This window comes from Microtus oregoni, unplaced genomic scaffold (assembly GCF_018167655.1).
Source record: "Microtus oregoni isolate MIOR12 unplaced genomic scaffold, Mior012 000014F_ref0000157, whole genome shotgun sequence".
In the NCBI taxonomy this organism is placed as follows: Eukaryota; Metazoa; Chordata; class Mammalia; order Rodentia; family Cricetidae; genus Microtus; species Microtus oregoni.
In genome coordinates this window covers 11968587-11995116 of record NW_024543073.1, presented here as the reverse complement: position 1 = coordinate 11995116, position 26530 = coordinate 11968587, and the positions used below count along the sequence as shown (strand labels likewise).

Here is a 26530-nt window from a genome sequence, read left to right as displayed (position 1 = left end):
CGTAGATGAGAATGCCTCACTCATGAAAGGTACCAAGCCATGTGGCTAACGCAGGCAAGAATTATGGGTTAAGAGGTAAGCATTAATTAACGAGAACCCTGAACTAATAGTCCAACCAGTTTATGATTTATGTAGACCCCTGTGTGTTTCTTTGGAACTGAACGACTGCGGGACCTAGTGGGACAGAAATCTCTGTCAACAGATATACTTCAGTAAAATGACTCCCTGAGTTCAATTTCAAGCACTAAATGAACCCACACGCCAGGTAGAGTAGCACTATGCCTTTAATCACAGCACTGAGGAGGGAGAGGCATAATATTATATGTTCAAGTTCATCCTCACATACATGGTGGGTTGGAGGTCAACCAGGTCTACGGGAGACCCAGGTCCAGAAGACAAAGAGAGGCAATCAGAGCCAGGCAGTTTTTAACAGTCTACTTCTAGGATTCATGAAATTAACTCACTTAAGTTAGGTAGTAATCTTTAAAATTCTTTCTTGCCATTAGAGCATGTGCATGCATGCATGTGTGTGTGCGCGTGTGTGTATGTAGGCGATTTTCTGGGTTATTTTCCCCCTTCTACCTTTACATGGATTCTGAAGATAATTACCATGCTTGGTTGGCAAGTACTTTGACTCCTGAGTCATTGAGAGTCCTTGGGTAGCACCTGCAATCACCAGCCAGCCTCCAAATGCTTAAGAATTAAAGCAATTTTATACAAGAATCCCAGAGTTTGTAACTCTGACCACGGCTCTCACTCTCAATAGCTACTGGTGAATTACGTTTCTTAGTATTTTGAATAAATTCCTTACCTTTCTAACTTCAGGGTACCAGGCAATATGATTTCCTACTCTTACTTTACAGTCTCACAAATCTGAATGTTGAGGCGAATTCATTCAACACTCCTGTATCTGACTACAGATTGTTTTCAAGATTTGCTATAACCGGGCGGTGGTGGCGCACGCCTTTAATCCCAGCACTCAGGAGGCAGAGGCAGGCGGATCTCAGTGAGTTCGAGACCAACCTGGTCTACAGAGCTAGTTCCAGGACAGGCTCCAAAGCCACAGAGAAACCCTGTCTCGAAAAAAAAAAAAAAAAAGATTTGCTATATCCTGAGTAATGGGAATGTCTGATGATGCCACCCTACTGTGTAATCTTAGTTGCTAGACATCTTCAATGCCAAAGTTAATCTTCAAATCAGATAAGGGATTCATAACCATAGTCATATTCAAAACATTCCCACTTCTGTCACTGTACCCTCCTGCTAAATATTAAGTCACGCCCTGATTGTTGGTAAATGCTTACATTTTTAGCCATCTTTCTTTTCTAACATGCAAAACCACTCTAGGTTTTACTTCCTTCGTTAATGATGTTTTCCATTTCATGATACCCTATCACTTCCTTCAAATGTCCTTTCTGAACCACCAGAAGCTAATTTCTTTCACATTACTGTTACCCTTCATGTCACTATTGGGGGAGGGGGGTAAAAACTCTTAGAGAGGTACTTCAGATTGATATTACCCCACCAGGCTGTTTTCCGAGTTCTCTATATTTCATATACAATATGTACCTAAATAACAGAATAGAGGTAATTTTAAAAACAATCATACATTCCCTTCTCCCTGCTTAAGTCTAATTCCACTAGGCCAGACATGGTAGTACACACCTTTAATCCCAGCACTCAGGAGGCAGATGTAGGTGATTCTCTTTGAATTTAAAGAATTCTAGGTAAGTCATGGCTACAAAGTGAAACATTTTCTCAAAAAAAATACTAATTCCTCAACCTAGACTGACATTCTCATTCCTAGTCTTTCAAATTCTCTCATCATTATACACCTTTCGATTCTGAAAGGCAAGTGGTTTTACTTAGCTCTAATAGCACCTGTTTCACAGGATGACAAAACCAGATTAAATTCAGTTTAACAAAGTGAACACAATTCCTCTCAAGCTGGCATAAAGGTACAACTGAACAGTAATATTCACCATATGAGTTATCTGTTTCTTAGAGGTACTGAGATAAAGAAAAACATTTCCTGGAAGTTCAAAGGTTCATCATCCTCTTGATAACACTACTGTAATTTTTTCTCTTAGTTTTATTAATTGCATGAGAATGAAGGTTGGAGAATAAGAGAATCAGTTATCTCCTTCCATCAAGTGAATTACAGGGATCAAACTTAAGTCATCAGACTTGGTGGTAAGCTCCTTTACCTGCTGATCCCACTTTCCAGCCCCCAAACACTACATTTTCTAATTTGAGATGTGAGTACATTATATTCATGTATACCTATGGTAAGGTACTTTAAGGGGCAAATGAACTCCAAGGAAATCTAAGAGTTTTCTGATTAACTAATGCATTACAAATTTCCAGACTCTAGCTCCCTCTACCTTAAAACAAATTCCAAAATTATGACAGCATAATTCTATCAGAATCTGAACAGCACTTCCTTATCTAAACAATCATCCTTTAAAAGAAGAAATCATAATAGGAAGTCAGCTAAAATAGGGGCTGGATAAAAAAAGGCCAGGCGAATTTGAATCATGAAAATAGGAAACAGTAAAGTAAGAGGTCAAGGCATATCTATTTGTGGTTAAAACATTCACAGTTTACACAACTTAAGAAGGGGCTAGCAAAAACACTTCTAAAAAATGATCAGAGAGTAAATACTCCAAACTCTATGAACTAGAAGCAACTAATGACATAGTATATATGTTGGAAGACGGCTGTAAAATTGAGAAGTTACAGGTATAAGATATTTAACTTGTTTCAAAGTCATTCGAACTGATGATTTTTAAGGGCCTATTTAATAAAAAGATTGGAAATGACTAAACAGATTAAAAATTTAACTCATCTAACTTGTTTCTATCATGTGACAAAGAGAACACTATCATCTTTGTAAGAAGAGAGTCTTGCTTTGATAAGATTATTGTTTCATAGGTATTTTCTGTAACACTTATTTAGGAACAGCAAAGGCTATTCAGACTTTCTGTTGAAATCCAAGTTAGGCTTTTGATATGCAAAATATAAATAAATTCATTGAAAGTTCTATAAAATTAAAGCTGTAAGAATAAACTTAAAAGATACATCTCTTTTCTATGTATTTAAATCTACTACTAACTTCATTTATCAAAATTATAAAATGTAGAACTGTTTCCATAATGAACTAGTGTACTTATTTTTAAACTGTTAGACTGACACACTGCTAAATGTTGTGTTGACTACTTTCATGTCAACTTGCCATAAGGTAGTCATTTAAGAAGGAACCTCATTTAAAAAAATGCCCCCATCAGATATGTCTATGGTGCATTTTCTTGGTTGATAACTGGTGTAAGAGGTCCAAGCTCACTGTGGGCAGTTCCACTCCTGGGCTGGCAGTCCTGGATGTTACAAAAAAATAAGCTGAGCAAGCCATCAGGAGCAAGCCAGTAAGCAACATTCCTCTACAGCCTCTGCTTTAGGTCCTGTCTTGAGTTCCTGACTTGAATTTCATCCAGTGCTGAAATAAACCCTTTTCTTACCAAAAGTTGCTTTTGGTCATAGTGCTTTACAGTATAAACTCCAAGACACATGTAAATAAAAATTCTGCATGTTAAAAATAAAGTTTGGCCAGGCAGTTGTGTCTCATGCCTTTAATTCCAGCACTGGGGAAGCAGAGGCAGATGGATCAAGGCTAGCATGGTCTACAGAGCTAGTTCTAAGAAAGTCAGGGCTACACAGAAAACCCTGTCTCAAAAAAACAAAAACAGAAATTAAGTTTAAATGGATGTACAACACTGGGGTATAGCCCACTAGTACAGTGCTTGCTTACCATTTGTAAGGTCCTAGGTTCAATTACCAAAACCATAAAACAGACAGAAAAGGTAAATGGGCAAATACTACTTATGGTACTAATAGAACAGTACAGAAAATGATACCAAATATTTGAACATGTCAACAAAACATTTGTTTGCTTGCTTTTATTCATCAGAACTCATCTCAACTTTTTCATTTTTCCTGATCTCTGAAGATTTATGAAAATAGAAAACAGCACTAAGTATTGATCTGAATATGAAATATCTCCCACAGGTTCACATTTGAAGAGTTGGTTTTACTATTCTAGGAGTATTCTAATCTCGTTAGTCGTACTATTCTAGGAGTCTGTGGAAACCTTAGGGCTGGGCTTGTGCTGGAGGAAACATGCCTCTAAGGGTAATACCAGGTCCCCAACCTCTTCTTCTTCTGCTCTGGATCTCCTTCACCTTCTTACTAGGATGAAATGAGATCTCTAAAGATACATCTTTCTTTCCTTGTTTCTCCTCTTCTATAATTGTGACAATGTAAAGCTTGACTGGCACAGTAAGAAGGTGTGAGAGTCCTGTAGCTACTACCTGCTATGCAATGTGATCAAGTAATTGTCCTTTTCGTAGTAAAGAATGCTAGTATAGTACTTAAAACATTTGTAAAGAAAGACAGGAAGTGATTTCTTAGTTCAGAGAAGAGAACATTTTAATGTTCTATTCATAAACTAACATACTATTTCAGTAAACACCATATAATGAAATATTTCTGTTGCTAGCACTCAAGTATAGACTGGAAGCTGGTTCAAATGGAACTACTAAATTCATTTAAAAATGAGAAAATGGAAACTCACTCACTTAACTTACCATGGTTTATTTTATTTTTATGTTATGTGTGTGTGCTTTTTACCTGCATGTATCTCTGTGTGCTACATGCATGCATGGGGCCCATAGAGTCCTGAAAAGAGAACCATATACCCTAGAACTGGAGTTGCAGACAATTATAAGCTGTCAAGTGGGTGCTAAGATTAGGAATCTGGGCCCTTTGGAAGAATATAAATGCTCTTAACCACTGAGCTACTTCTCTAGCCTTCTAATTATCATTAAGACTAACAATGAATTTACACTTTTTTTTAACATTTTATATTGAGTTACTTTCTAAGTAACTTCAGACCATAGATATGCTTACTGTCTTCAGAAAGATTAATACATATATAAAAAGACATTTAAGTGTAATTTTAAAAATGTTACACACATAGAGAATACAACAAAATATATTAAAAATAATTTGGTCCTCTGTCTTCACACAATAATCCCCAAGTACACACTAGCGGCCAGAATATATTCTCTCTTGCTTGGCAAAACCTAGAAAGTAACTTAGTAGTGACTAGATAGTAGCTTCACAGATGACCTTGATCTAGTGTGTGGACTCCAAGGGTATTATATACAATAGAACAAACCATGTCCTGGTTGAATACTTCTAATCACACAATGCTTCACAAGCATTCCTAACATTTAGTCAAGTGTGATTTGAAGTAAGGAGTGCTACAATTGATAACATTATCAGTGTTACATAAATAAAGAAAGCACACAATACATTCCCACACCTCTATATTCAACTTATAATGTTACTTATCCACCTATTTCCTGAAAACTTTCTGATCAATATTCTAAATTCCAATGAAGTAATAAAAAGTTTTGGAACTAAAACTTCTCTTGGCACTTAAGAAGAAGGGGAGGAAGTCTTTAATTCCTACCTTCTTCAGTCCTTGGTTGCTGAGGGAACATGTAGTTAGTAAGCACCATTTTCTGAGTCTCTGAATCAGTTTCTTTTTGAAGAGGTATCAGAGGTTTGGACTAGGGAAAGAAAACAAATGGTTAATTTTTTAATAAACATTTAATTTTCAATAAAAGAAAATACACATCTAATAATCCCTACAAATAACCATCCACCAATTTTACAAACTATCAAGGTACAGGTTACAAAAACAAATTTGTATATATACAAAAGAACACTTTTGAGCATTCATATGAAACCACATAAAAATCTAGAAAATAAAATTTTAATAAAAAGCAAATTCAATATGTATTATTTATCACTGAAACAATTATAAAATATTTCAACATGTCAAGAATACCTATAGCCTATGAATTATTTACTACACAGAGATTTTACTAAAAAGGTTTTAAAATGTTTTCCATTATATGTTATTTTGCTGTCTCTAGTATATTCTTTTGTAAAACGCTTAAGGAAAAAAAACCATTTAGAAGGTTTAAATTAGTTATCTAAACATTTATTCCAGTTAGCTGCTAAACAGACAGTGCTTAAAAGTAATCAGTAAGTTGAACACTGCTTCTTTTCTATCTCCATCAATGGCACCAACAAGACACTTGGTGGAGCCACCAGGTATTTTAGACTTCATTCTTTTCTTAGTATCTTTCTTCTAATTGGTTAACAAATAGTATCAATATCTGTTCTAATACAACTACTCTTATTTTTAATATACTCCCCTAAAATTCTACCATTAAGAGCCTTAAATAACTCCAAGTAGGTAGGAATTACCCAGTCTTCTGTATTATCTTTCAGTTTATTCTCCAAATAAACTCTTGTGAAAACCTGATTCTATTCTGAAATCTTACTTCCAAATACTTAAAAATTTTGTGACTTCCACCTAGTTAAAAACTACACTGTCCTATAGTCTCAAATATTCTGACCAATTTACGTGACTTCCTCAAATAATGGAAGTGGTAAGCCTACTCTTTCCTAAAAATCTGTTTCCTTGAAATCTCAAAGACAGGCTGATTCTTCACTCACACTGTTTTTGACAAGGACAGAGACGATGGTATTAACACTGCTCTGAGAGCTGACCCTGGTCTATCGTCAAATGTAAAAGCCAGTCCTGCACACATCATCCTGGTTTCTAAATTCAATCTCCGTATTATCCACCAATCTCCTCAACCCCAGGCAGAGCATAGTTAATTAAAATATTTCAAAATATTCCAAAATCTGAAAACACTGAACACTGACATGGTTGTCCCAAGTAGAACAGAACACATTTGACGTCAAGAGAAAGTTTATACTAAAAAAAAAAAAAACCTAAAAATTAATTTTTAAATGCTACATAAATTATTTTTCATATATGTAAGTAATATATGAAACATTAATAAAGTTTATAGTTAGACTTTTATTCCTATCTTATTTTTTAACTGTGAATATTTAAAAAAAATCTGTGAGGTAGAGGCAAGTGAATCTATGTGAATTTGAGGTCAAAATGGTCTACAGAGAGAGTTTCAGGATAGCCAGGGCTACACAGTGAAACCTTGTCTTGAAAAACCAAAACAACAACAATAAAAAGAAAATCCAAAAATCTCCAAAATATCTTATCCCAAGTATATCAGATATGGAATACTCAATCTGCGTTCCCTTCTCTTATATTAAATATTTCCACAGTCAAAGGTAATTCAACAGATATAAACTATAAAGAACATAGATAAACTTTTTGGTCCAAGCATTTCTTAGTGTGTAAAGAAGCAACCCCTTTAAATGGCAGTATCAAAATTATCTAGGACATTTGTAAAAACCAATTTCCCTAAAAATATTCTGCTATCATCCTTTAAACAACCCACTACATAGATCAAAATTGGCATATTTTAAAATGGGTGAATTGAATGGCATATGAATTATACTTCATAAAATTTATAACCACGGCTACTTATGGAGTACCTGGGCAGAGACAAGAATTAGTTTACTGAGCTTTTCCCATACCCTGAATGTCTAACTACTGCTCTTTAATTCCATTTAATTTTAGACACTCCTTCAGTTCTCTAGCTATAAAAACTCAAGATGTTACCTGTTGGCATTCTTCCTCTGGAACCTAAAATCACTTATTCATCAAATACTTACTAACATATTTTATATCAAAGCACTAACACAAGACAGAGCAAAACAAGTATGTACACTGAATTCTCGAGTCTGCAGTTGATAAGGTGTAGGGTACTAGAGAGCATAGGGGCATTCACTTACTGCTGTCTCAGACAAACAGGACAGCATTTCTGAGAGGTTTAAGGTGAGGAGAGGAAAAGAATAGGGCAAAGAATGCTCTGAATGCCTCTATGCTCAAAATTGCTGAGAGAACAGATTTTCATGTGCACTCAAAAAGAAGTGACAATGGTAGTAAGTCATATAAAAAGTTAGGTAGAACTGAGTCTGATTTCCAATCTCTATATTTTTATGGGTTTGAAAACTTGCTAAAATACAACAAAATCACTTATTTTGTTGTATCACAGATAATCACAGATATCTATATCTGTGTTAAACACTGGTTCTAGATATGGTAAGATATTTCTTCATGTGAACAAAGGTCTAACTGCTCTTACGTGGCACTATATAAATTAAAGGGTATAATTACATAACACAATTGGAAGTCCAGCCAAATACTAGTTCAGAATACTCACCTGATTATCTGAGAGCCACATAGCAGTCAACTGTTGTAGCTTTGTAAAGCTAAAAGGCAAATTCTTTAATCTGATTGGAAAAAGACAAACAAAAATTATACTTAAAAATGAGAATATTTCAAATGACTAAGAGATTACATTAGAAGTGCAGCTCAGTGGTCCAGTGCTTACCTAGCATGGACCCTATCTTCCTACCTCCTAGTACCACAAAAAATAATTAAAATGAAAACATCTGAACAATGCTGTATACTGGCATATGCAGTTAACATAAAAAAGTAAAGTCAAATGTACACTTTTATATAGGAGAAAAGACAAAAGCATTACCTAGTTTTAAAACACAATTCTCTATAACTGGTTTAATTCAGGAGATAAAAGGATAATCAGGTCAATAGTGAAAATTAAAACAAAAACAAAAAGAGTATATGCACTAGCCCCAAAGGCGGCTGTATTTCCTGATGACTGTCAACAATCTAAGACTTGAAAAGCCATCTCTAACGTTAGTATAAGACTTCTAGATTATCTGACAATTTATTTTAGGACAGGCACATTAACCTGTCCAATATGAGCATCTATACTTTTATTTATTTATTTACTTATTTATAAATGATAGTTTTTATGGTTTATTTAACTTTTATTTTATGTGCATTGGTTTGAAGGTGTCAGATCCCCTGCAACTGGATCTTCAGACAGTTGTGAGCTGCCATGTGGGTGCTGGGAATTGAACCCCATCCTCTGGAAGAGCAATCATTACTCTTAACCACTGAGCCATCTCTCCAGCCCCCACAACTATACTTTTAAATGAAAGAATGAACAAACTTTATCTGATGCTACTTATTATTCTGTGAATGTTATGGTTCATTTTGAGCTACTATAATTATACAATCTTTATTGTAAATTAAAAATAAACAAATCTGTTAAAAAAATAACAATTGTTCATGCCGTAAAGTAAGGTAAGGCCACCCTGAGTACTCACTCTCTCACCAAACTGTTGTAGAGAACTAATGCTGTAGGAAGACTAATGCTGTAAGAACACTGTGCTGCTCCACATTTTAGTGAGCTATTACTATTTCAAAATGATAATACGTAAAATAAAGTGATACAAACACTTATTAGAGTAGTAAATTAAAATAAGATTCCATTTAAAATAATATTTTTACTTTATCCTTGCTATCTTAAACCTAACTAGTCGTCTGTGCATACCTTTGAAGACAGAGTTTGAAGAGTTGGTGCTCTCACTTGGAAAAAAAATTATGAGAAGAAACAAACTTTACTACAGAGGCAGAGGTTCTTCTTAAATAAACTGTAGCTGTTAGGACATTTCTGACAAGTCAGTCAGAATACTGTACTTAAAGTTCTACTTTACAAACTATGTTGAGCCTGAAATTTCTCCTACATAAGAGAGAAACCTACTATACTATTACAAAAGGCTTATGTTTGTATTTTGTAAAGTGTTACCAGATAAAAAACATTCTGTTGTGGATTAATGCTCTTGTACACTATAAAGATTGTCACTCATACTGGTTTAATAAAATGCTGATTGGCCAGTAGCCAGGTAGGAAGTATAGGTGAGACAACCAGACTAAGAGAATTCTGGGAAGAGGAAAGGCAGAGAGTCAGTCATCATCCAGATGTAGAGGAGTCAAGATGAGAATGCCTTACTGAGAAAAGATACCAAGCCACATGGCTAAACATAGACAAGACTTATGGGTTAATTTAAGTTGTAAGAGCTAGTTAATAATAAGCCTGAGCTAATAGGCCAAACCATTTACAATTAATATAAGCCTCTGTGTGTTTATTTGGGACTAAATGGCCGTGAGATTGGGCGGGACAGAAACTTCCATCTATAACTTTCTGCAACTATTATTTAAACAGCCTTAGTCTTTCACTCCAGCAATCACTACTCCAGTCTGGGAATCCAGAGCAATCAATCTGCTCTGCAATTTGGTTTTTGTGGCCCAAACTGTATGAATGAATCTCTGCCTAGAAAAACATAAGCAAAGATTAGATTAAAAAATTGCTTTGTTCAGCAGCAGTACAAAGGTGAATTTAAGATTACAGGAATTAAAAGGCTATATAATAATGAAAGAATAAAGGTTGTATAATTATGTTGGTTCAAAGTAAACCATGACAATCACAGTAACATCAGGTAGTTTGCTCATTTTTTCAATTGAAAAAATTTAAATATATATAAAATGAAATAAACACCAGCTAGAATAGTATATTTCATATCAAATTTTAACTTCAATGTAGTCTATAAGCCAACAGAAGATTACAAACCTGTTATCACTTAAATTAATGACTTTTAATTTTTGCATATCACCCATTTCCTCTGGAAGTGTCTCTAGTTTATTAGAATGGAGAAACAGCACAGTTATGTTTTTCCAGTTTCCAATCTGAAAGAGAAACAAACTGGAGATCACAAACCTGGCCTATAGGTCAATAAACAAAACTGTATTACTATATCTGAAAGTGGTGAAAAATAATCCTTGCATTTACAAAAGTATTACTTTTGTAGTAACTAACTTCTATCTCTCTCTCTCCCTCCCTCACTCCCTCTCTCTCTCTCTCTCGCTCTCTCTCTCTCTCTCTCTCTTTGATTTTTCAAGACAGGGTTTCTATGTAGTTCTGGTTGTCCTGAAACTCACTCTCTAGACCAGGCTGACCTCGAACTCAGAGATATGCCTGCCTCTTTAATCCCCAGTGCTGGGATTAAAGGCATGCATCACCACCACCCAGGTTTAACTACTCTCTTTAAATTATTAACTTTCCTTTAAGAAGAAATGTGTTTAGGAACAGCTTCAAAGTTGCATAGCCTGTTATTATTCAGAATATAAATTGATTAATAAACTATTTTAGAAAGAAAATAAAACATACTTAAAGAATATGTTTAAAAGAAGACAAAAATCTGACATAAATGTAAAATACTGTACCTCTGGGGGTAACTGTTGTAAGTAATTGTGATCTGCAGCAAATGTTCTTATGTTTGTGAGCTGTCCAACTGATGAAGGCAAAGCTTCAATTTCATTGAAACTGCAATCCAGTTCTTCTATAGACCTTAGACTACAATTATAAATGAAAACACATTGTTTTTAAAATCTACACTGTACCCAATATTTAAGAACACGTCAACATGAAATTAACAAATGAAATTTGGTAAAGCTAAACTTTATCAACAATAAATGAGTATATTTTTATTACTATTATATAATAACAAAACTGTATGCAAATTACTTATTTTGAATGTTTGTGGAATCTGCTTTGATGTTCTTTATGTAAATAAAATGCATGCAGAGACACAAGCTGAGTTAATAACAGCACTTTCTTTGTCTACACATTCACACACAACTCACCCTCCTATTGAGTCTGGTAGATACATTAACTGGTTTTCATCTATTTTAAGAGTTGTGACATTTTTCAATGAACCTATTGAGAAGAAGTAATAAATCATTTTCAGCTTAAATTATAAAACAAATTCATCAATAATCACGGTGAAACACATTGGATTTGACAACATTTAGAAGACATTACCAATAAAAACCTACTTACAAAAGACACTACACCCTATCATCACCCACTCTTACTCGCCCAATATTTCTATTTTCACCCACCTCACCTGTGTGTTATGTGTCTACATGTGTGTGCGTGTGCAGGTGTATGAACATGCTTATGAAAGCCCGAGGTAAACTTTGGTGTCCTTACACAGGAACCATCCTCATTTTATCATACTAGGACCTGGGGCTCATCTATTAGGTTAGGCTGGCAGGCTAGGAAACTCCAGGGATCTGCCTCCTCAATGCTGGGAACAGAAGTGTACACACCACTAAGGCTAGCTTTTAATGTTAGTGTTTGGAATCAAACTTAAGTCCTTATAATTGGCAGGCAAGTCTTTTATACTGACTATCTCTCCAGCCCCCACTGTACTGTTTAACTTACTACCCAACCCCCAAGTAAAATATAAGCTTTCTAAGAAGACAGACATTTTGTCTCCAGTGTCCACTTCTGTATCCTTGTTCTAAAAACAAAGTCATGACATAAAGAATTAACTACAATCTGTTAAATTAATAAAAACACAGCAGTATGAATTGTCACTACATAACAAAATAGTATGTAAATAACTATATTTCAACTCAAAAATCAAAAGTACTTATTAGATTAGAATAGAATTCTAAAATGTAAAATGTGTCTTAACTTTAAAACTGGTGTAATTCAACTGAGAAATATAATTTAGTTTTTCTATTATATCACCTTGAAGATTTAAGCATTGAGACTTTCATCCAAGTGACCTATCTACCTCATACTTTATCAAACAACTTTAAAATAGATTGAGCATGAATTGTAGATATACCATAAATTTTTTAAAAGCCTCCTGTTTTCTTATCAATCAATCAATCAATCAATCAATCAATCAATAGTAAAGTAAGAGAAAACAGTTTCCAAATAAGGGATGGGGATCCCAGAAGATGAGTAGGCTAGATTCTTTGTCAAGAATTTATTAAAGTGATAAAAACAGAATTTCCTTAGAATAAATATAAGTAGTAACAAAAGTAGTAAACTGTACAATGGAGCACATCAGGGAAAGTTCAAGTAATATATGTAAGTGGTGGTACAATAAAACATTAATAGAAAGATTTTGAGTTTCTATGAAAGATTTGAGTAAAAAGAAGTCTTTAATAATTAAAAAGAAATTGTTTTGAAAACAATACAGACCAATGGTCTCAGGCAGCTGCTGAAGGGAGTTACTTGATAAGAGGAGGTCTTGGAGGTTCTCACATGTTGAAATTCCTTCTTCAACCATTTCAATATTATTTTTAGAAACATCCAAATATGTGAGCTGTCTCAAACTACCAATAAACTGTAGGTAAAGGACAGAAAATGCCATTATTATATCAAGTAATTTTGTTTTGTTTGTTTTAAGGCCTGTGTCTCTGTGTAGCCCTGGCTTTTCTGGAACTTGAATTTACAGATCTGCCTGTTCTGCCTCCTGAGTGCTGCTGGGATTAAAACGTACACCACTATGGCCAGGATCAAATAATTTTTAAAATTTAAGTAATAAGCACAATACCAAGTTTTAATTAATAACTAAATGTGAATGTTTTCTCAATCACCAGACATATTTAATAATAAAGATGCGGAATAATTTTATTCAAGCAGAATGATAGTTTTCTTAGGTAAACATTGATCACCTCCTATGAAATGGCAATTCTCTTATGTCTTCTCTAGATATGGAAGCATACCGTTTCTCAGGTGATAAAACAGAAATTATTTTAGTTTAACTATTTCTGTAAAGACTGAATTTAGTATAACTGACTGGTAGTAACAGAATGCATATGTTCTCAGTAGTAAAAAGACTATTTTTAATACAATTTGTTATGGACGTTTTCAGATGTGTGCATGGTTTTTAAAAAGTACAATGTTTCAAACTTTTGCTTAATAAAAAATTAAGTAAAAATTCACCATTTAAATGACTAAACAACTTTTAAATGTGCATTTTAAATACTCAAAAAGAGAGACAGTAATAAATGGAAAGCTACTAAAATTTTCATATACATACCCCTGGAATAAAAGTCAGTCTATTACCATCCATCCAAAACTCTTTCAATCCACTTAGTTGTTCAAGTACTTCAGGCTGTTTGGACAGAATCAGAAGAATTCAATTAATTTACATGACTATCTACATCTGGCTGAAAAAGCCCAGGAATTGCCAAGAAATTCTTTAATCAAAACATTAAAGGAGAGAGGAGAGGGAAGCACCACAAGGGGTGTGCTTCTGTATAGCACCATTGTTACCACTGGGAAAGCCAAATTCCACAAAGGTAGAAAGATTTGTTAAAGTTCTGGATTACCCAATTGGGTCATGTATTTACACAGTTAATAATAAGAAGAAAACTAAAATAGGACCCATTGTTTAAAAGTATGTAATAAAAATATTCTTGTTCATCATTAATAGATATACATAGCCTTTTAGAAAATCTTAGGAAAAAGCTCAAAAGTAAAGAGGCAATATATGATTTCCTCTGTGTGTGCATGTGCATGTGCGTGCGTGTGCATGTGCATGTGTGTGCGTGTGTGTGCATGTGCGTGCGTGTGCATGTGTGTGCATGTGCATGCATGTGCGTGCGTGTGCATGTGCGTGCGTGTGCATGTGCACCAGTAGACACGTGCATGTGTGCATAAAGGATCCCCGAGCTACAGCTACAGGTGTCTGTAAGCTGCCCAATGTGGGTGCTGGGAACCACACACCAGTCCTTTGATTGAAAGAGGAACATAATAAGAGTATATTATTATGTGAACTAGTAGGAAACTGTATAGTGGTAAATTACATTGGTGCTGAAAGGCTAAACTCAAAAACCCCCTTTATATTGCTGTGAACCTTGGTATTCAGGTAAACCTGCTTTTGGGCACTGGCCATTGGAGCTAAAGGTTGGAATGTCTTCTTGAAGTTGTTACTTCTCTCATTCTAAAGAGTCATGGCAATCAATAAGTACACAATGGCAAAGGGTATTACATACCCACTCACCATAGCAAGTCACATATTCAGATCTATTATTAATAAGTATAGGCAAGACATATAGGCATAACTTGAATTAAGAGAAACTTCCTTTTATTCTTTATAAGTCTTTATCATTGCAACCCAGTAGTAAGTTTTATGGGTTTGCTTTGTTTTGGAGACATACTGGAGGCCCTTTATAACAGGGATGACTTTAAACAGATCCTCCTTGACGCCATCTCCCAAATGGTGGGATTATAAGCATACGTCACCTAGCCTGTATTTCTACTATTAAGCTTGTTGTTGTGGTGGGTTTTTTTGTTTTTGTTTTTGTTTTTCAAGACAGGGTTTCTTTGTAGCTTTAGATGCTGTCCTGAACTTGCTCTGTAGACCAGAGTGGGCACAAACTCACAGAGATCAACCTGCCTCTGCCTCCCGAGTGCTAGGATAAAGGTATACGCTGGCTTTTATTTTTCCCCATGTGTGATAATAATACAGATCAAAATGGGTAAGAAAAAAGATGATTTTTGAAAGCTAATAGGATTCACAAAACTAGTATTCACACTACTTATATTAAAGTTAATACATTAAAAAATAAAAGATAAGGTCATATAGGGTAACTTAGGAAGCAAAATATGTACTTTTTCTCAATAAGTAAAACTCTGCAAATACAGTGAAATCCATCAAAAACCATCTTAAATTAGAACATGAAAAAGTTGGCTGGAGAGATGGGTCAGTGGTTAAGAGTACTGGCAGCTATTTCAGTGGACTTGAGTTTGATTTCCGGAAGATGCTGGCTCAAACTGTCTGTAATTCCAGTTCAAGGGACCTAGCACTCTCTTTCAACTTCCTCAGGCACCAGGCATGCTAACGGTAGACAAGTCACACGTGAAGGCAAAACACCCATATATATAATTAAAAATTTCAATAAATTTTTCAAAAAGGATATGCAAAAGAACTTTAGAAAAGGTTATAAGGTCAAATTCCACAGTATCATACTGACTACAGTTGAAATGCGCAGCAGAAATTTTTATTCTTAACATTACCATTTGAAAGATGCCCTAATTTTGAACAACAGACTTGCAATCAAAAATTTTAAATGTGAGTTTAGTTAATGAATATTTCTTTAAACCCATGTGGGCTTACTTTCTGAGAACTTACTTAGATACAAATCTGCATGCTTACTCCACTCCTTATAAATCCAGTACCACAGTTCACTCAGAACACAAAGAACAAATTCAACTAGCAGACCTCAATGCAAACTTAAAAACAATTTCCTATTTTGTCTAGCCATTTCCAGATTTCCCTTGGGTTAACTTTTCTCATGGACAGGAAAGTTCAGGTTAGGAATTTTCTTTAAAAGCATGTGTAGTTTCTCCTAATCTTAATTTTGCACCATGCCCCTGAACAAATGCAAGACTAAAGACTGGTGTGACAGGTGAGGACTTACCACTTCTGTGAATTCATTACTTCCCAGGTCCAGTCTTTCCAGCTGGGTCAGTCTATTCATGGTTCTATTGACAAAGGAGTAACAAAGAATGAACGACGCAAAATCATAAATTACATAGCACTTTCAAATCTCATAGTTAAAAACATACTTATATGATGTGCAGACTTTTCAACATACTATTTCCAAAGAAAAAAGGTTTTTTTTTAATTTCTACATAAGATAAGCTGTCAATTCATCGCTTTAATTTCAGGTTTTCATAGAATAAGATATCATATAATTAGACTATCTGGCAGATGCATAATCATTACCACCACAATTTCAAGAAGTCTTTTTTTTCTGGGCTGCTTATACATTTGTAAAACTTAAAGACAACTATAACTCTAAAAAGTAATTTTCAAATGTTAAATTGCTCCTCACATGCTCAAGCCAAATCAATACAATTCAAAGTAAGGGTTTGTTAAGAATTAAAGTAGAATTAGATATTAAGTTTATTAAAGCAATATGGGTTGTAGAGATGGCACAGTTGTTACAAGCACTTATCACGCAGAACACTTTAGGGTCAATTCCCAGAACCCATAGCCATGCACAATTGCAGTTCCAGGGGATTCAATCAATGCTCTCTTCTGAGCACCACAGGCTCATGTGGGTGCAGGCAAAACACTCACATAAAGTGAATAAATCTAGCAAGAAAAAATTTTAAGTTAAAGCAGTAATATATCATGTTCAATCCCCCCCCCCCAATGTCAATACTTCTCTATAAGAAAAAAAAATCAAAAAGGAAAGGGGAGCTGGTTCAGAGAACCCACAGTCAGTTCCCTGCACCCACGTGGTAGCTCACAACCACACCTAACTCCAGTTCCAGGGGAATCTGGCCTGCTGCTTTCCTGACCTCTGGAGGCACCAGGCACATATAGGCAAAACAAACACTCATACACATAAAATAAATAAATCTAAAACAAAATAGACTAAAAAAAAAAACAGATTCTGAAATGAAAAAAAATTATGCTGCAATTTTATTTCTTCTTCTACAATATCTTTTATACAAAATTAATTGTGAATTCATTCAAATGTGTATTTATGCTCTTGAATTGCTTAGAGGTAATATTTTTTTATATACACTGAGGCACTATCAACTATACAGAAAAGAAAAGCCTGTGTTACTCACACATTAAGACTTCATAGCATTAAGGCAAAATAATACAATTATATCAAATTACCATTAGTATAATATATTCAAACATCATACTGGAAATGAAAACTTAAAAAACAAAGGAACTTAAAAATACGGTGAAAGATTATGGAATTTTATCTTCTCTGAATGTTCAAATGTGTAAAAATAAAAAGTAAAATTCAGTTAAAATATTTTTCAGCTTTTCAGTAAAAGAATATACATCATACTCTAATGGAACAATTTTATGGGCCTAAATTGAATATAGCTACTTTTTCCAGTCAATACATTTTAAACATAACATTCCTTAATTCTTAACGTTCTTTAAATTAATAAAAAAACAACACCTCTTTAATTCATTTCACAACACCTATCTTTATCAAAATCACCTTAATGTAAGATTTACTGAGGTCCTATCTGCTGGACTACAGTTCTATTTCCCTCATTCATGTTGACCTTTGTCTATAAAGCCTATAAGTTCTAGTTTCCTTCATAAATCAGACAAAGAAATTCCAGGGTTTTTATCAAATGTATAAAATCGCATGCTCTGTTATCAAGTTGCTATCTTCAAACTACTGTGCAGGTGGGGATCTGAGAAAAGAGGGGTGCTGGGAAGAGACACCTGAAAAACACAGACCAAGTCCTGTTCCGACACTGTCAAACTGACAAGGTGACAGAAATTTACTTGTAGCATCAGGATACATAATAAACAGGAGGGCTATTTGAAGAAAATAAACCTACTACTTTCATTTCAGGGTACAAAAACAAAAAGCAGAGCATTGGAAAAGCTCCACTACAGACACTGTCCTAAAACACTGAGAAATTTAGATACGTGACAAAAGGAGGAAACCCACTGCAAGTAATCTCCACTTAATTCTGTTGCTATTAGCAACTCTGGATCTATTTGTATACTTCAGAGGCCACAGGGAAAAAATGCATACTAGAATAAGAACATGTCTGCTAATTCAAGGAAAACTTAGACTGCCCTACAAAATTTGTCAGTGCCCTTCAGACTCCTTTATGCAATATTAAGTTTCGCTTAACTGTATATATAAAATAAGTTTTCATCACAAAAAGTTGAGTCTGCAGGAAGACTCAGTGGGTGAGGACACTTGCTGCCAAGTTGACAACCTGAGTTCTACTCCCAGGGCCCAGCTGCCAAAGGAGGACTGGCTCCCTCTCACTCTGCACACATAGTTTTTTCCTTTCTTTTTCAGGGTTTCTCTGTGTAGCCCTGATTGTCCTGACACTCTGTAGACCAGGCTGACCTCAAACTCACTACTACTACTGGGCACTGAGATTAAAGGCATGTGCCACCACATCCAACACTTTTTTAAAATTTAAAGTCTGGTTACATAATCTAAATGTACATGAATATCTTAATAGTAAAACTATTTATATCCTATAAAGTTACAAGCATTTTAATCATATAGCTTCAAGATAAAAATATATATTTACAAATTCATTTATACAACTTGACTGAATTTCTAAAGAGTTAAAATTCAAATGGTCCATTAGGTATCAGATGGTCCACAGGCTACAGATTGCATCTTCTATGTCCCCTATAGGCCTATATGTTGTAGGCTTGGTCCCTAGCATGTAGTATACTCAGAAATATGCTTTAGAAAGGGGTCTGGAAGTCAGACTGGGTGAGGGGGCAAAGAAGAGGTCATAAGGACCCTCTGTTCCACTCATGTTTTTCTCTTTAATTCTAAATTGTCACAAGGTGAGAGCACCTTGCACTCCTCATCAAAGTGTGTTGCTTCTCCACAAAAGCCAAAAAGCCAGGGATCAACAAACATTATGACTAAAATAAACCCTAAAAAGTTGTATCACAGGAACAAGATTGCTCAGCAGGTAGACACTTGCCACGAAGCCTGACGACTTGAGATTGACTTGCATAGCCCACATGGTGGAAGAAAAGAACAGCCTCTAGTAAGCTGTCCTCTGACTTCCACAATCAATGGCATGAAGGAACACAAGAATGAGCGCATGCGTGCACATACACAGATGAGAGAGAGAGAGAGAGAGAGAGAGAGAGAGAGAGAGAGAGAATGCATGAACAATAAGTAGAAACAGCATAACTGCTTTCTGTCAAAGTGTTTGGGTGGGAAGTGCTGTATTAGTTACTTTTCTCATTACTGTGATATAACATTTGAATAAAGCAAAACAGTTTTTATTAGGCATTTTGTCACAGTGACAGCTAGCTTTTGCCATCAGCTATTACAATTTTTATCTAGCTTTTTTACATTTCTTCTTACCCAGTAAAACTTTGAACTAGGCCAGGACCAAATCAGTAATATATCCCATAAAATCATAATATAAATTATTCTCTAATTTACATTTATTTGCACTACCACAAACTTCATTCACATAATAAAACCAGCCACTAGGTTTAGCACAGTCACTTTAAGGTTTATTAAGATTTATTTATTTATTTATTTATTTATTTATTTATTTATTATACATACAGTGTTCTTCCTGCATGTATGCCTACAAGTCAGAAGAGGGCAGCAGATCTCATTACAGATGGCTGTGAGCCAACATGTGGGTGCTGGGAATTGAACTCAGGACCTCTGGAAAAATAGTCAGTGTTCTTCACTGCTGAGCCATCTCTCCAGCCCTAGCAAAGTCACTTGTAATAAAAATTAAATATGGTCTCTGTCCTCAAAGACATATAATCATGTAGGGGTAGGGGTATGTATGCATGATGCATACATGTTAACCAGAGAAGGGTATAATAGAAATAAAGATACATTAAAATTTTTTAAAAAGGAAAAGAAAAAGCAACCAGAGAATTTAATAACTGTGGATGTGTTCCACTGAAATTTTATTTCTAAATATGAACTGTGTATCATATTTAACCACATAGACTAACTAATAAACTATATAGCGATGCATTCAAGGTTATATATTCAGTAAATGGCCAACAACTACAGTCGATTTTGAATCAGAACTTCTGCCTTTTAAATACTCTTATATTACTATTTGCTCTTATGAAGCCCTTTTTTCTTGATGTCAGCTTACATTAGAGAACCAATCACTCATTTCTAGATTTACAACAGACTATAAAACCATACAATAAAGTTCTGTAGTTACAAAATGTCACATGAAGATCTCACAAACCACTCTGAATGATGTGTAAGTATGAACTCTTGAACAAAATCTCTCTGTCTGAGATTCAAATTTTCTTACTCGATATTTTCACTGCTGTGTCACATATAAATAAGATTGTGGCTCAAAGAAGGATGAAATCAGTGTTATAATACTACCATACTGAAAACCAACAAATTTATATATTTTTATATTTAATACCAAGAATTGTATTAAAACATGTCTTTCAAAATAATGTATGTTCATATTTTAAGAAAATTTGCTTTATGACCTAAAGATTAAAAACTCTAATTGGATTTTAAAAGAGCAGCATACTGACTTACTTAGGCAACATTTTCAACTGATTTTCTCTAAGTTCTAGTATCTGGAGTTTAGTTAATCTGTAAAACAAAGAATAAAGCAAGACAAAAGAATCAAACAAAAGGAATTGCATTAACATTTGTCATATTCTAAAGTAAAGCAGCATCAACTATATAGTTACTACATGTAATGTTAAATGTGAAAGAAGAAAAATAATTTTAATAGAGCTAGGCACAGAGGTGCAGCCTTTAATTCCAGCACTCTAGAGGCAGAAGCTGGATCTCGATGAGTTCAAGGCCAGCATGATCTACATAGAAAGTTCTAGGGCAGTTGAGGTTATACAGTAAGATCTTGATTAAAACAAAACAGACTGCTCCTCAAAATCAAGAAAGTAAAAAAAATAAGCACAATTTAAAAAAACATTTTTGTTTTTGATTACTGTGTGTGCATTCTGTGTTTGTGTGTGTGTTCATGTGCCACAGCACACTTTCAAAGGTCAAAGAAAAACTCTATGCAGTCAGTCCCTTCTTTCCACTTTTATATAGGTGCCAGGGGTCCAGCTCAGGACACAGGACGTGCACAGCAAGTGCCTTACCTGCTGAGCCTTTTCACTGGCAAACAGCTAAGTCACTTTAATACATCTTCAAAGGAACAAAGTGCTTATTCCTAATTTTTCAATCCTGGAACAAATTCTATGTCTTTTCAGAAAATACCTACAAAACTGCTTACCACTCCAGGATTATAGGACAATAGTACACATCTATATGAATAAGAGAACATTAAGGACCATGAAGGAAAAACACTCGACAGTTGAGGGTGGGTACAGAAAGATGAGAGAGACCTCAGAAAAAGATTCCCTTTTCTTAAAAACTTTGATTTCTAAAGAGAAAACTGCTAAACTGTTAAGTCACTTTAGAGTTTCATAAATACTAACACAGCATTCAGTATCTCAAATATAGAGGCATTGTTCCCATTAAAAACATCTGTTTTTGCCAGTTTTAAGAACATTTATTCTGTTTAAATTTGCATTTACTATTTATTTGGGATAGTAAACCCAAGTAGAAATAATTCAAAGGAACTACAAGAATTGCAACATTTGGAAATAATTACGAAAGAAAGGTTTATGAAATGAGTGTTAGTAAAGTACTTTGCAGTTGTGAATTTTACAGAAGCCAACAATATAAATAAATATCTTTAGAATGTAATTTACCTGCCAAAATTAGCTGGTAAGAATTCGAGGAAAGCATCATTCAGATATAACTGGGTCAGGTTTAGCAGCTGAGAAAACCCATCAGGAAGCCTATGTAAGATGTAAAAGGATTAAATTAAGTACGTATTTAAAATGTCAGTTTCTTGCCAAAAACTTCACTCAGAATTGGTATAATAAAGAAAGTTACCTCTTCACTTTTATTAGTGACCTTTACATTAAGCTTTCCTTTTCTAACAACTTACCTAGTAAACTAGTAACTGCATGTTTTTTTTTTACAAAGGAAGATAAAATTTGTCTTAGTATCATAAAATGTGCACAAAATAGTACATTTAGAATGAGCCAAAAACACAGAATGAAGAATATAACTATGAACCATTGTGCTTGGCTAGATTTAGTTTTTGTTTCAAATCTATCTCATCCAGCATAAACTAAAAGGACTATATAAAGAATTCCTAAATACTAATAATGTAGCAAGATGAATGAGATTCTTTGTTTTGAGAATTGGTCCCGTAGGATGTAAAGCTATAAACCTTGATGCTACAGTTAGAAGCCAGTAGCATCAGTATACACACACACAATCACATGCCCACTGTGAAGACCAAAATCTCCAAGGATGCCATGTGTTTCCTAGTATTAAAGAGCCAACAGTTAAGAACCATTAGGTTTGTATTATTTTCAGTTTCAAGTTTTGGCCTATGAATGACTAAGGCTGTAGAGCTTTATAATGAGCACAGGAGAAACTGAAGCCGTAAATGACAGATTAAGGCCAGATAAGAATACATGTTCTTTATATTTCTATTACATACGTTCTGAATAAGTTACTGATGTACACCTTGATGTTAGAAAAAATATTTTCAAATGAGTATCTATTTCATCTTTAAATATTTGTACTGGATTGTGACAAGCATAAAATCCATGTTGCAAGACGTATCAGACTCTGACCTGTTTATTTTTCCTTTACTCACAACATTCCACCATCTTCAATACCAAGTAAGGCAGCTCTATTTTTGGTGAAACTTACCATGGAATGAGTATTCTGGTTATACTAGGCTGTGCTTCATTCTATTTACCTTTAGCATCACTAACATTACAATTTTGCAAAATTTAACAGCTCTGGTACAAAAAAGAAAACTGTTTACAGACTTTACTATCATAAAAGAACACATAACCCCAGGTACATGTTGTAACCAATCACTTGTATTTTTCTTCAGTTTTCTTTTAGTTTATTTTGAAAGTGCCCCATCTGATTGTATGATATATGCATATATTAGTCCACTTTTTACTTTGATTATAAGACCTAGAACACTCGCATTCTTTCTTTTGGATCTCAAATTTATACCTGTAGTATACACATTAGAAAGACTATTAGAAGGTATCTAAAACTCAATCTTCATGGGGCTGGACAAGTTTAAGAACACTGGCTGCTCTTCCAGAGAATTCAGCTTTGATTCCCAAAACACAAAGGTGGCTCAAAACTATGTTACTTCAGTTCCAGGGGATTGAAGGCCTTCTTCTGGCCTCCTCAGATACCAGGCACATACATACATACATGGTACATAGACCATGCAGGCAAAACACTTTTACATACACTCAACTCATATTCTCTCTCTCTCTCTCCTCTCTCTCTCTCTCTCTCTCTCTCTCTCTCTCTTACACACACACACACACACGGGGGGGGAGCACATATGGTACATAGACATATAATCAGGTAAATACACACACACACGCACGCACACACACATACCTGCACCAAACAAACAAACAAAACCCTGACTCTCTGTATAACTAAGATTGATCCAATTTTTCTTCAAGTGTCTAAAGAAACAATCTACATTCTACTACTTGCTGCTCTGCAATTGTTTAGAGTCAAGAAAGCAGTTTATAATTTAACTGAAAGACTTACTTAGAAATAGGGTTTACACTGGCCTCCACAACTGTCAAAACTTTACAATTTTTAATATTTTCTGGAAATTCTTGGATTCCTAGAAAACAAACAACCAAATTAATAGGATATAGTACAGATATGTCAGTCTTGGGGAAGAGAAGTATTACAAAGGCCAAAATAATAATAATAAAGACATTGTGGAGATTCAGAAACTAATTACCAACTAACCAAGAACTCAGGAAACTGACACATCAATGCAAATCAGGCCACTTTCACCACAATTTGTCTAACTCCCTTTTAATTTTCTTTCATTTGCCTCCCTATAGCTGCTAAATACTTTGATTAGTTTTTCTGCCTTTTCTTAGCACTTCTGGAAATCAATATCTTTCCTATGAACTAGTTAATGATAAAAGATACAAAAGGCAAAACATTTAACATCCTATTTTTTTCCTCAGGGAAAAAGAAAGCAGCTTTTAAAATGGAGGGTTCCAGACTGGGCTGCTCCCCTATGTGTATAAAAGGAACAGAGCTGCAAACAAACCTGCAGGAAGAAAGGATGGAAAATATACCCTAAAATGTGCCCTAAGGCAGTAGTGCTGTCCACCTCTAATATAAACCTTTTCCCATACCTTCCCATGTTATCACTTCCCTTTTCTTCGAACCTTCTTACTTCACAGTGAAACACTTACAATGTAACTATTTAAGGGCCACAGTGATTTCTGTACACTATTATGTTTCAAGAGACCTACTGGGCATTTTGGTTTCTATATGTTCTTCAGACCAATGAAGTAAAGGATTTTTTTTTAAAAAAAAAATTTCCAATCTGTTATTTACCTATATATTTGCAATATGCCGTTAAATTACTGTGATGTCAAATTTTAGTTTCATTAATTTATCATACCAAAATTATAGGAACAAATAATTGGTGATTGGCAGCAGACTACAGATCAATTTTAATTACTTGCATCATTCTGTTCTAAATGAAAACTAATTAGAAACTTTTGAAAAGCATATTCTGAATGAATTTTATATAGTCTCCTTCATTATCATAATGATCCAATAGGGTTGTCACTTTAGGGTTATTTATGATCATATCAATTTCATCACAAGATCCTACTTAAAAAACAGAACAAAACAAACAACAAACTTACTGTAACACTAAGTGTGGAGTTCTACATGATAAAATGAATGATGAAAATCCACAATTAGCATACTATTTTGGTCAAAACTCACCAATGAATTGGGTGTGGTAAGATGTGTGCTTAACATATGCAACGTTGTCCTGGGTTTAATCCCCAGCATCATCAAAGAAAAAAATCACCAATAGATGCCAAAATTAGTAGGTAAAAGTATAGTATAGTGAAAAAGATTCCCCAACAAGATACTTCATAGAGTAACGAAGAGTAACTGAATCTGATGAGCACCTCCTAAATGACATGTTTTGGACTTATTAGCAGTTATCAGTTAGCCTCATCATGTGGCAACTGAGAAAAGAATGCAAAGGCATACACCTTGAATTTAATGATGGGAGGCATCTAAGAAAAAACAAAACTCACATTAAGAGAACTTTAAAGAAATGCCAGTATAATAAAAAAATTATCAGGAAGAAAAGGAAGTCCGAGAAACTAGGAAGAGGAATCTGTCTTAAGAGACCTGACTAAAGGTAACACATGAAAGTAACAAATTCCAATATGGATGCTGAGAATATACATTGCTGATAAGAGCACATAGCCAACTATAGAAAACGTGGTTGTACCTCAAAATGTTACATACACTATTATAAATGACCCAGAAGTTCCACTACTAGGTATATATGTAAGAGCATGTAAAACATATGTTCAAATTAAATGTTATACATGAATGCTCATACTATGTAGAAGAGCCCAGATGTCCATCAATAATAAATGAATGTATAAGCATAATGAACATAATATAGTATGTTCACACTATAGAATATCAAAATATGATACAACAAAGATGAATACTGAAAATATGCTAAAAGAAGGAAGCTGGATACAAAAGGTCATATTGTTTTATTTATTTGAAAAACCAACAATAAACAAATCTTTACAGAAACAAAGCAGATAAGAGGTTATCTGGTGTTTGCAGTTACTTCCTCCAAATTGAAACTTAAAATTAAGGTTCACAGACTTAGAAGGCTCTTCAAACTTTAGAAGAGTCACAACCTCACCCCAAGATTATATATAAATAGCAAACAGTCTAGGAAAGAAGAGACTCCAGTGGGGCTTCGCTCTAAGTTCAGCAGAAGCCAGTTGACAAATCATGGCTGTCACCAGTTCTTTGCTGATACAGCTGCCCTTCTGGGTAAGCAATCCAAGTAAACTCACTGGCTCAGAACACTAGACCTTGGAATAATTTCTTTGGTCTGTCTTGGGTACACTATCTGAGGTGAGAAAAAAATGTTCACCCACATCTCCATAGGAAAAAGTCACACAACATGAGAGCTTGGGAGATGCTAGGAAAGAGACAGGAATTCTTTATAGACTGATGAAAATATTCTATATAGGTCTGGTAATGGTGGAAGAAAATTTAAAATGTGCTAAATTCTACCAAATTGTATAATGTAAGAGATCTTTTAACCTTCAAAACTTTATCTATAATTCCTATCCTTGTCTGAATGTTATAATAACACTTTTTAAAAAACTAGGCTTTGTTCAAGTACCTCAA

At 34.5% G+C, this 26530-nt stretch overlaps 1 protein-coding gene across 7 annotated transcripts in view; it reads right to left on the bottom strand.

The window, feature by feature from the left end:
- The window catches only part of Erbin (erbb2 interacting protein), a 108902-nt gene that overhangs the window by 32085 nt on the left and 50287 nt on the right, over positions 1 to 26530 (bottom strand). For all 7 annotated transcript variants that reach the window (XM_041663621.1, XM_041663616.1, XM_041663618.1 and 4 more), the window contains 11 exons: positions 23861 to 23939; positions 21958 to 22047; positions 20771 to 20827; positions 16166 to 16229; positions 13780 to 13854; positions 12936 to 13080; positions 11579 to 11651; positions 11159 to 11288; positions 10506 to 10621; positions 8229 to 8298; positions 5531 to 5630 (listed from right to left, as the gene is read on the bottom strand). In XM_041663621.1, coding sequence (XP_041519555.1) covers positions 5531 to 5630; positions 8229 to 8298; positions 10506 to 10621; positions 11159 to 11288; positions 11579 to 11651; positions 12936 to 13080; positions 13780 to 13854; positions 16166 to 16229; positions 20771 to 20827; positions 21958 to 22047; positions 23861 to 23939 — 999 coding nt within the window. The remainder of the gene's footprint in view (positions 1 to 5530; positions 5631 to 8228; positions 8299 to 10505; positions 10622 to 11158; positions 11289 to 11578; positions 11652 to 12935; positions 13081 to 13779; positions 13855 to 16165; positions 16230 to 20770; positions 20828 to 21957; positions 22048 to 23860; positions 23940 to 26530) is intronic.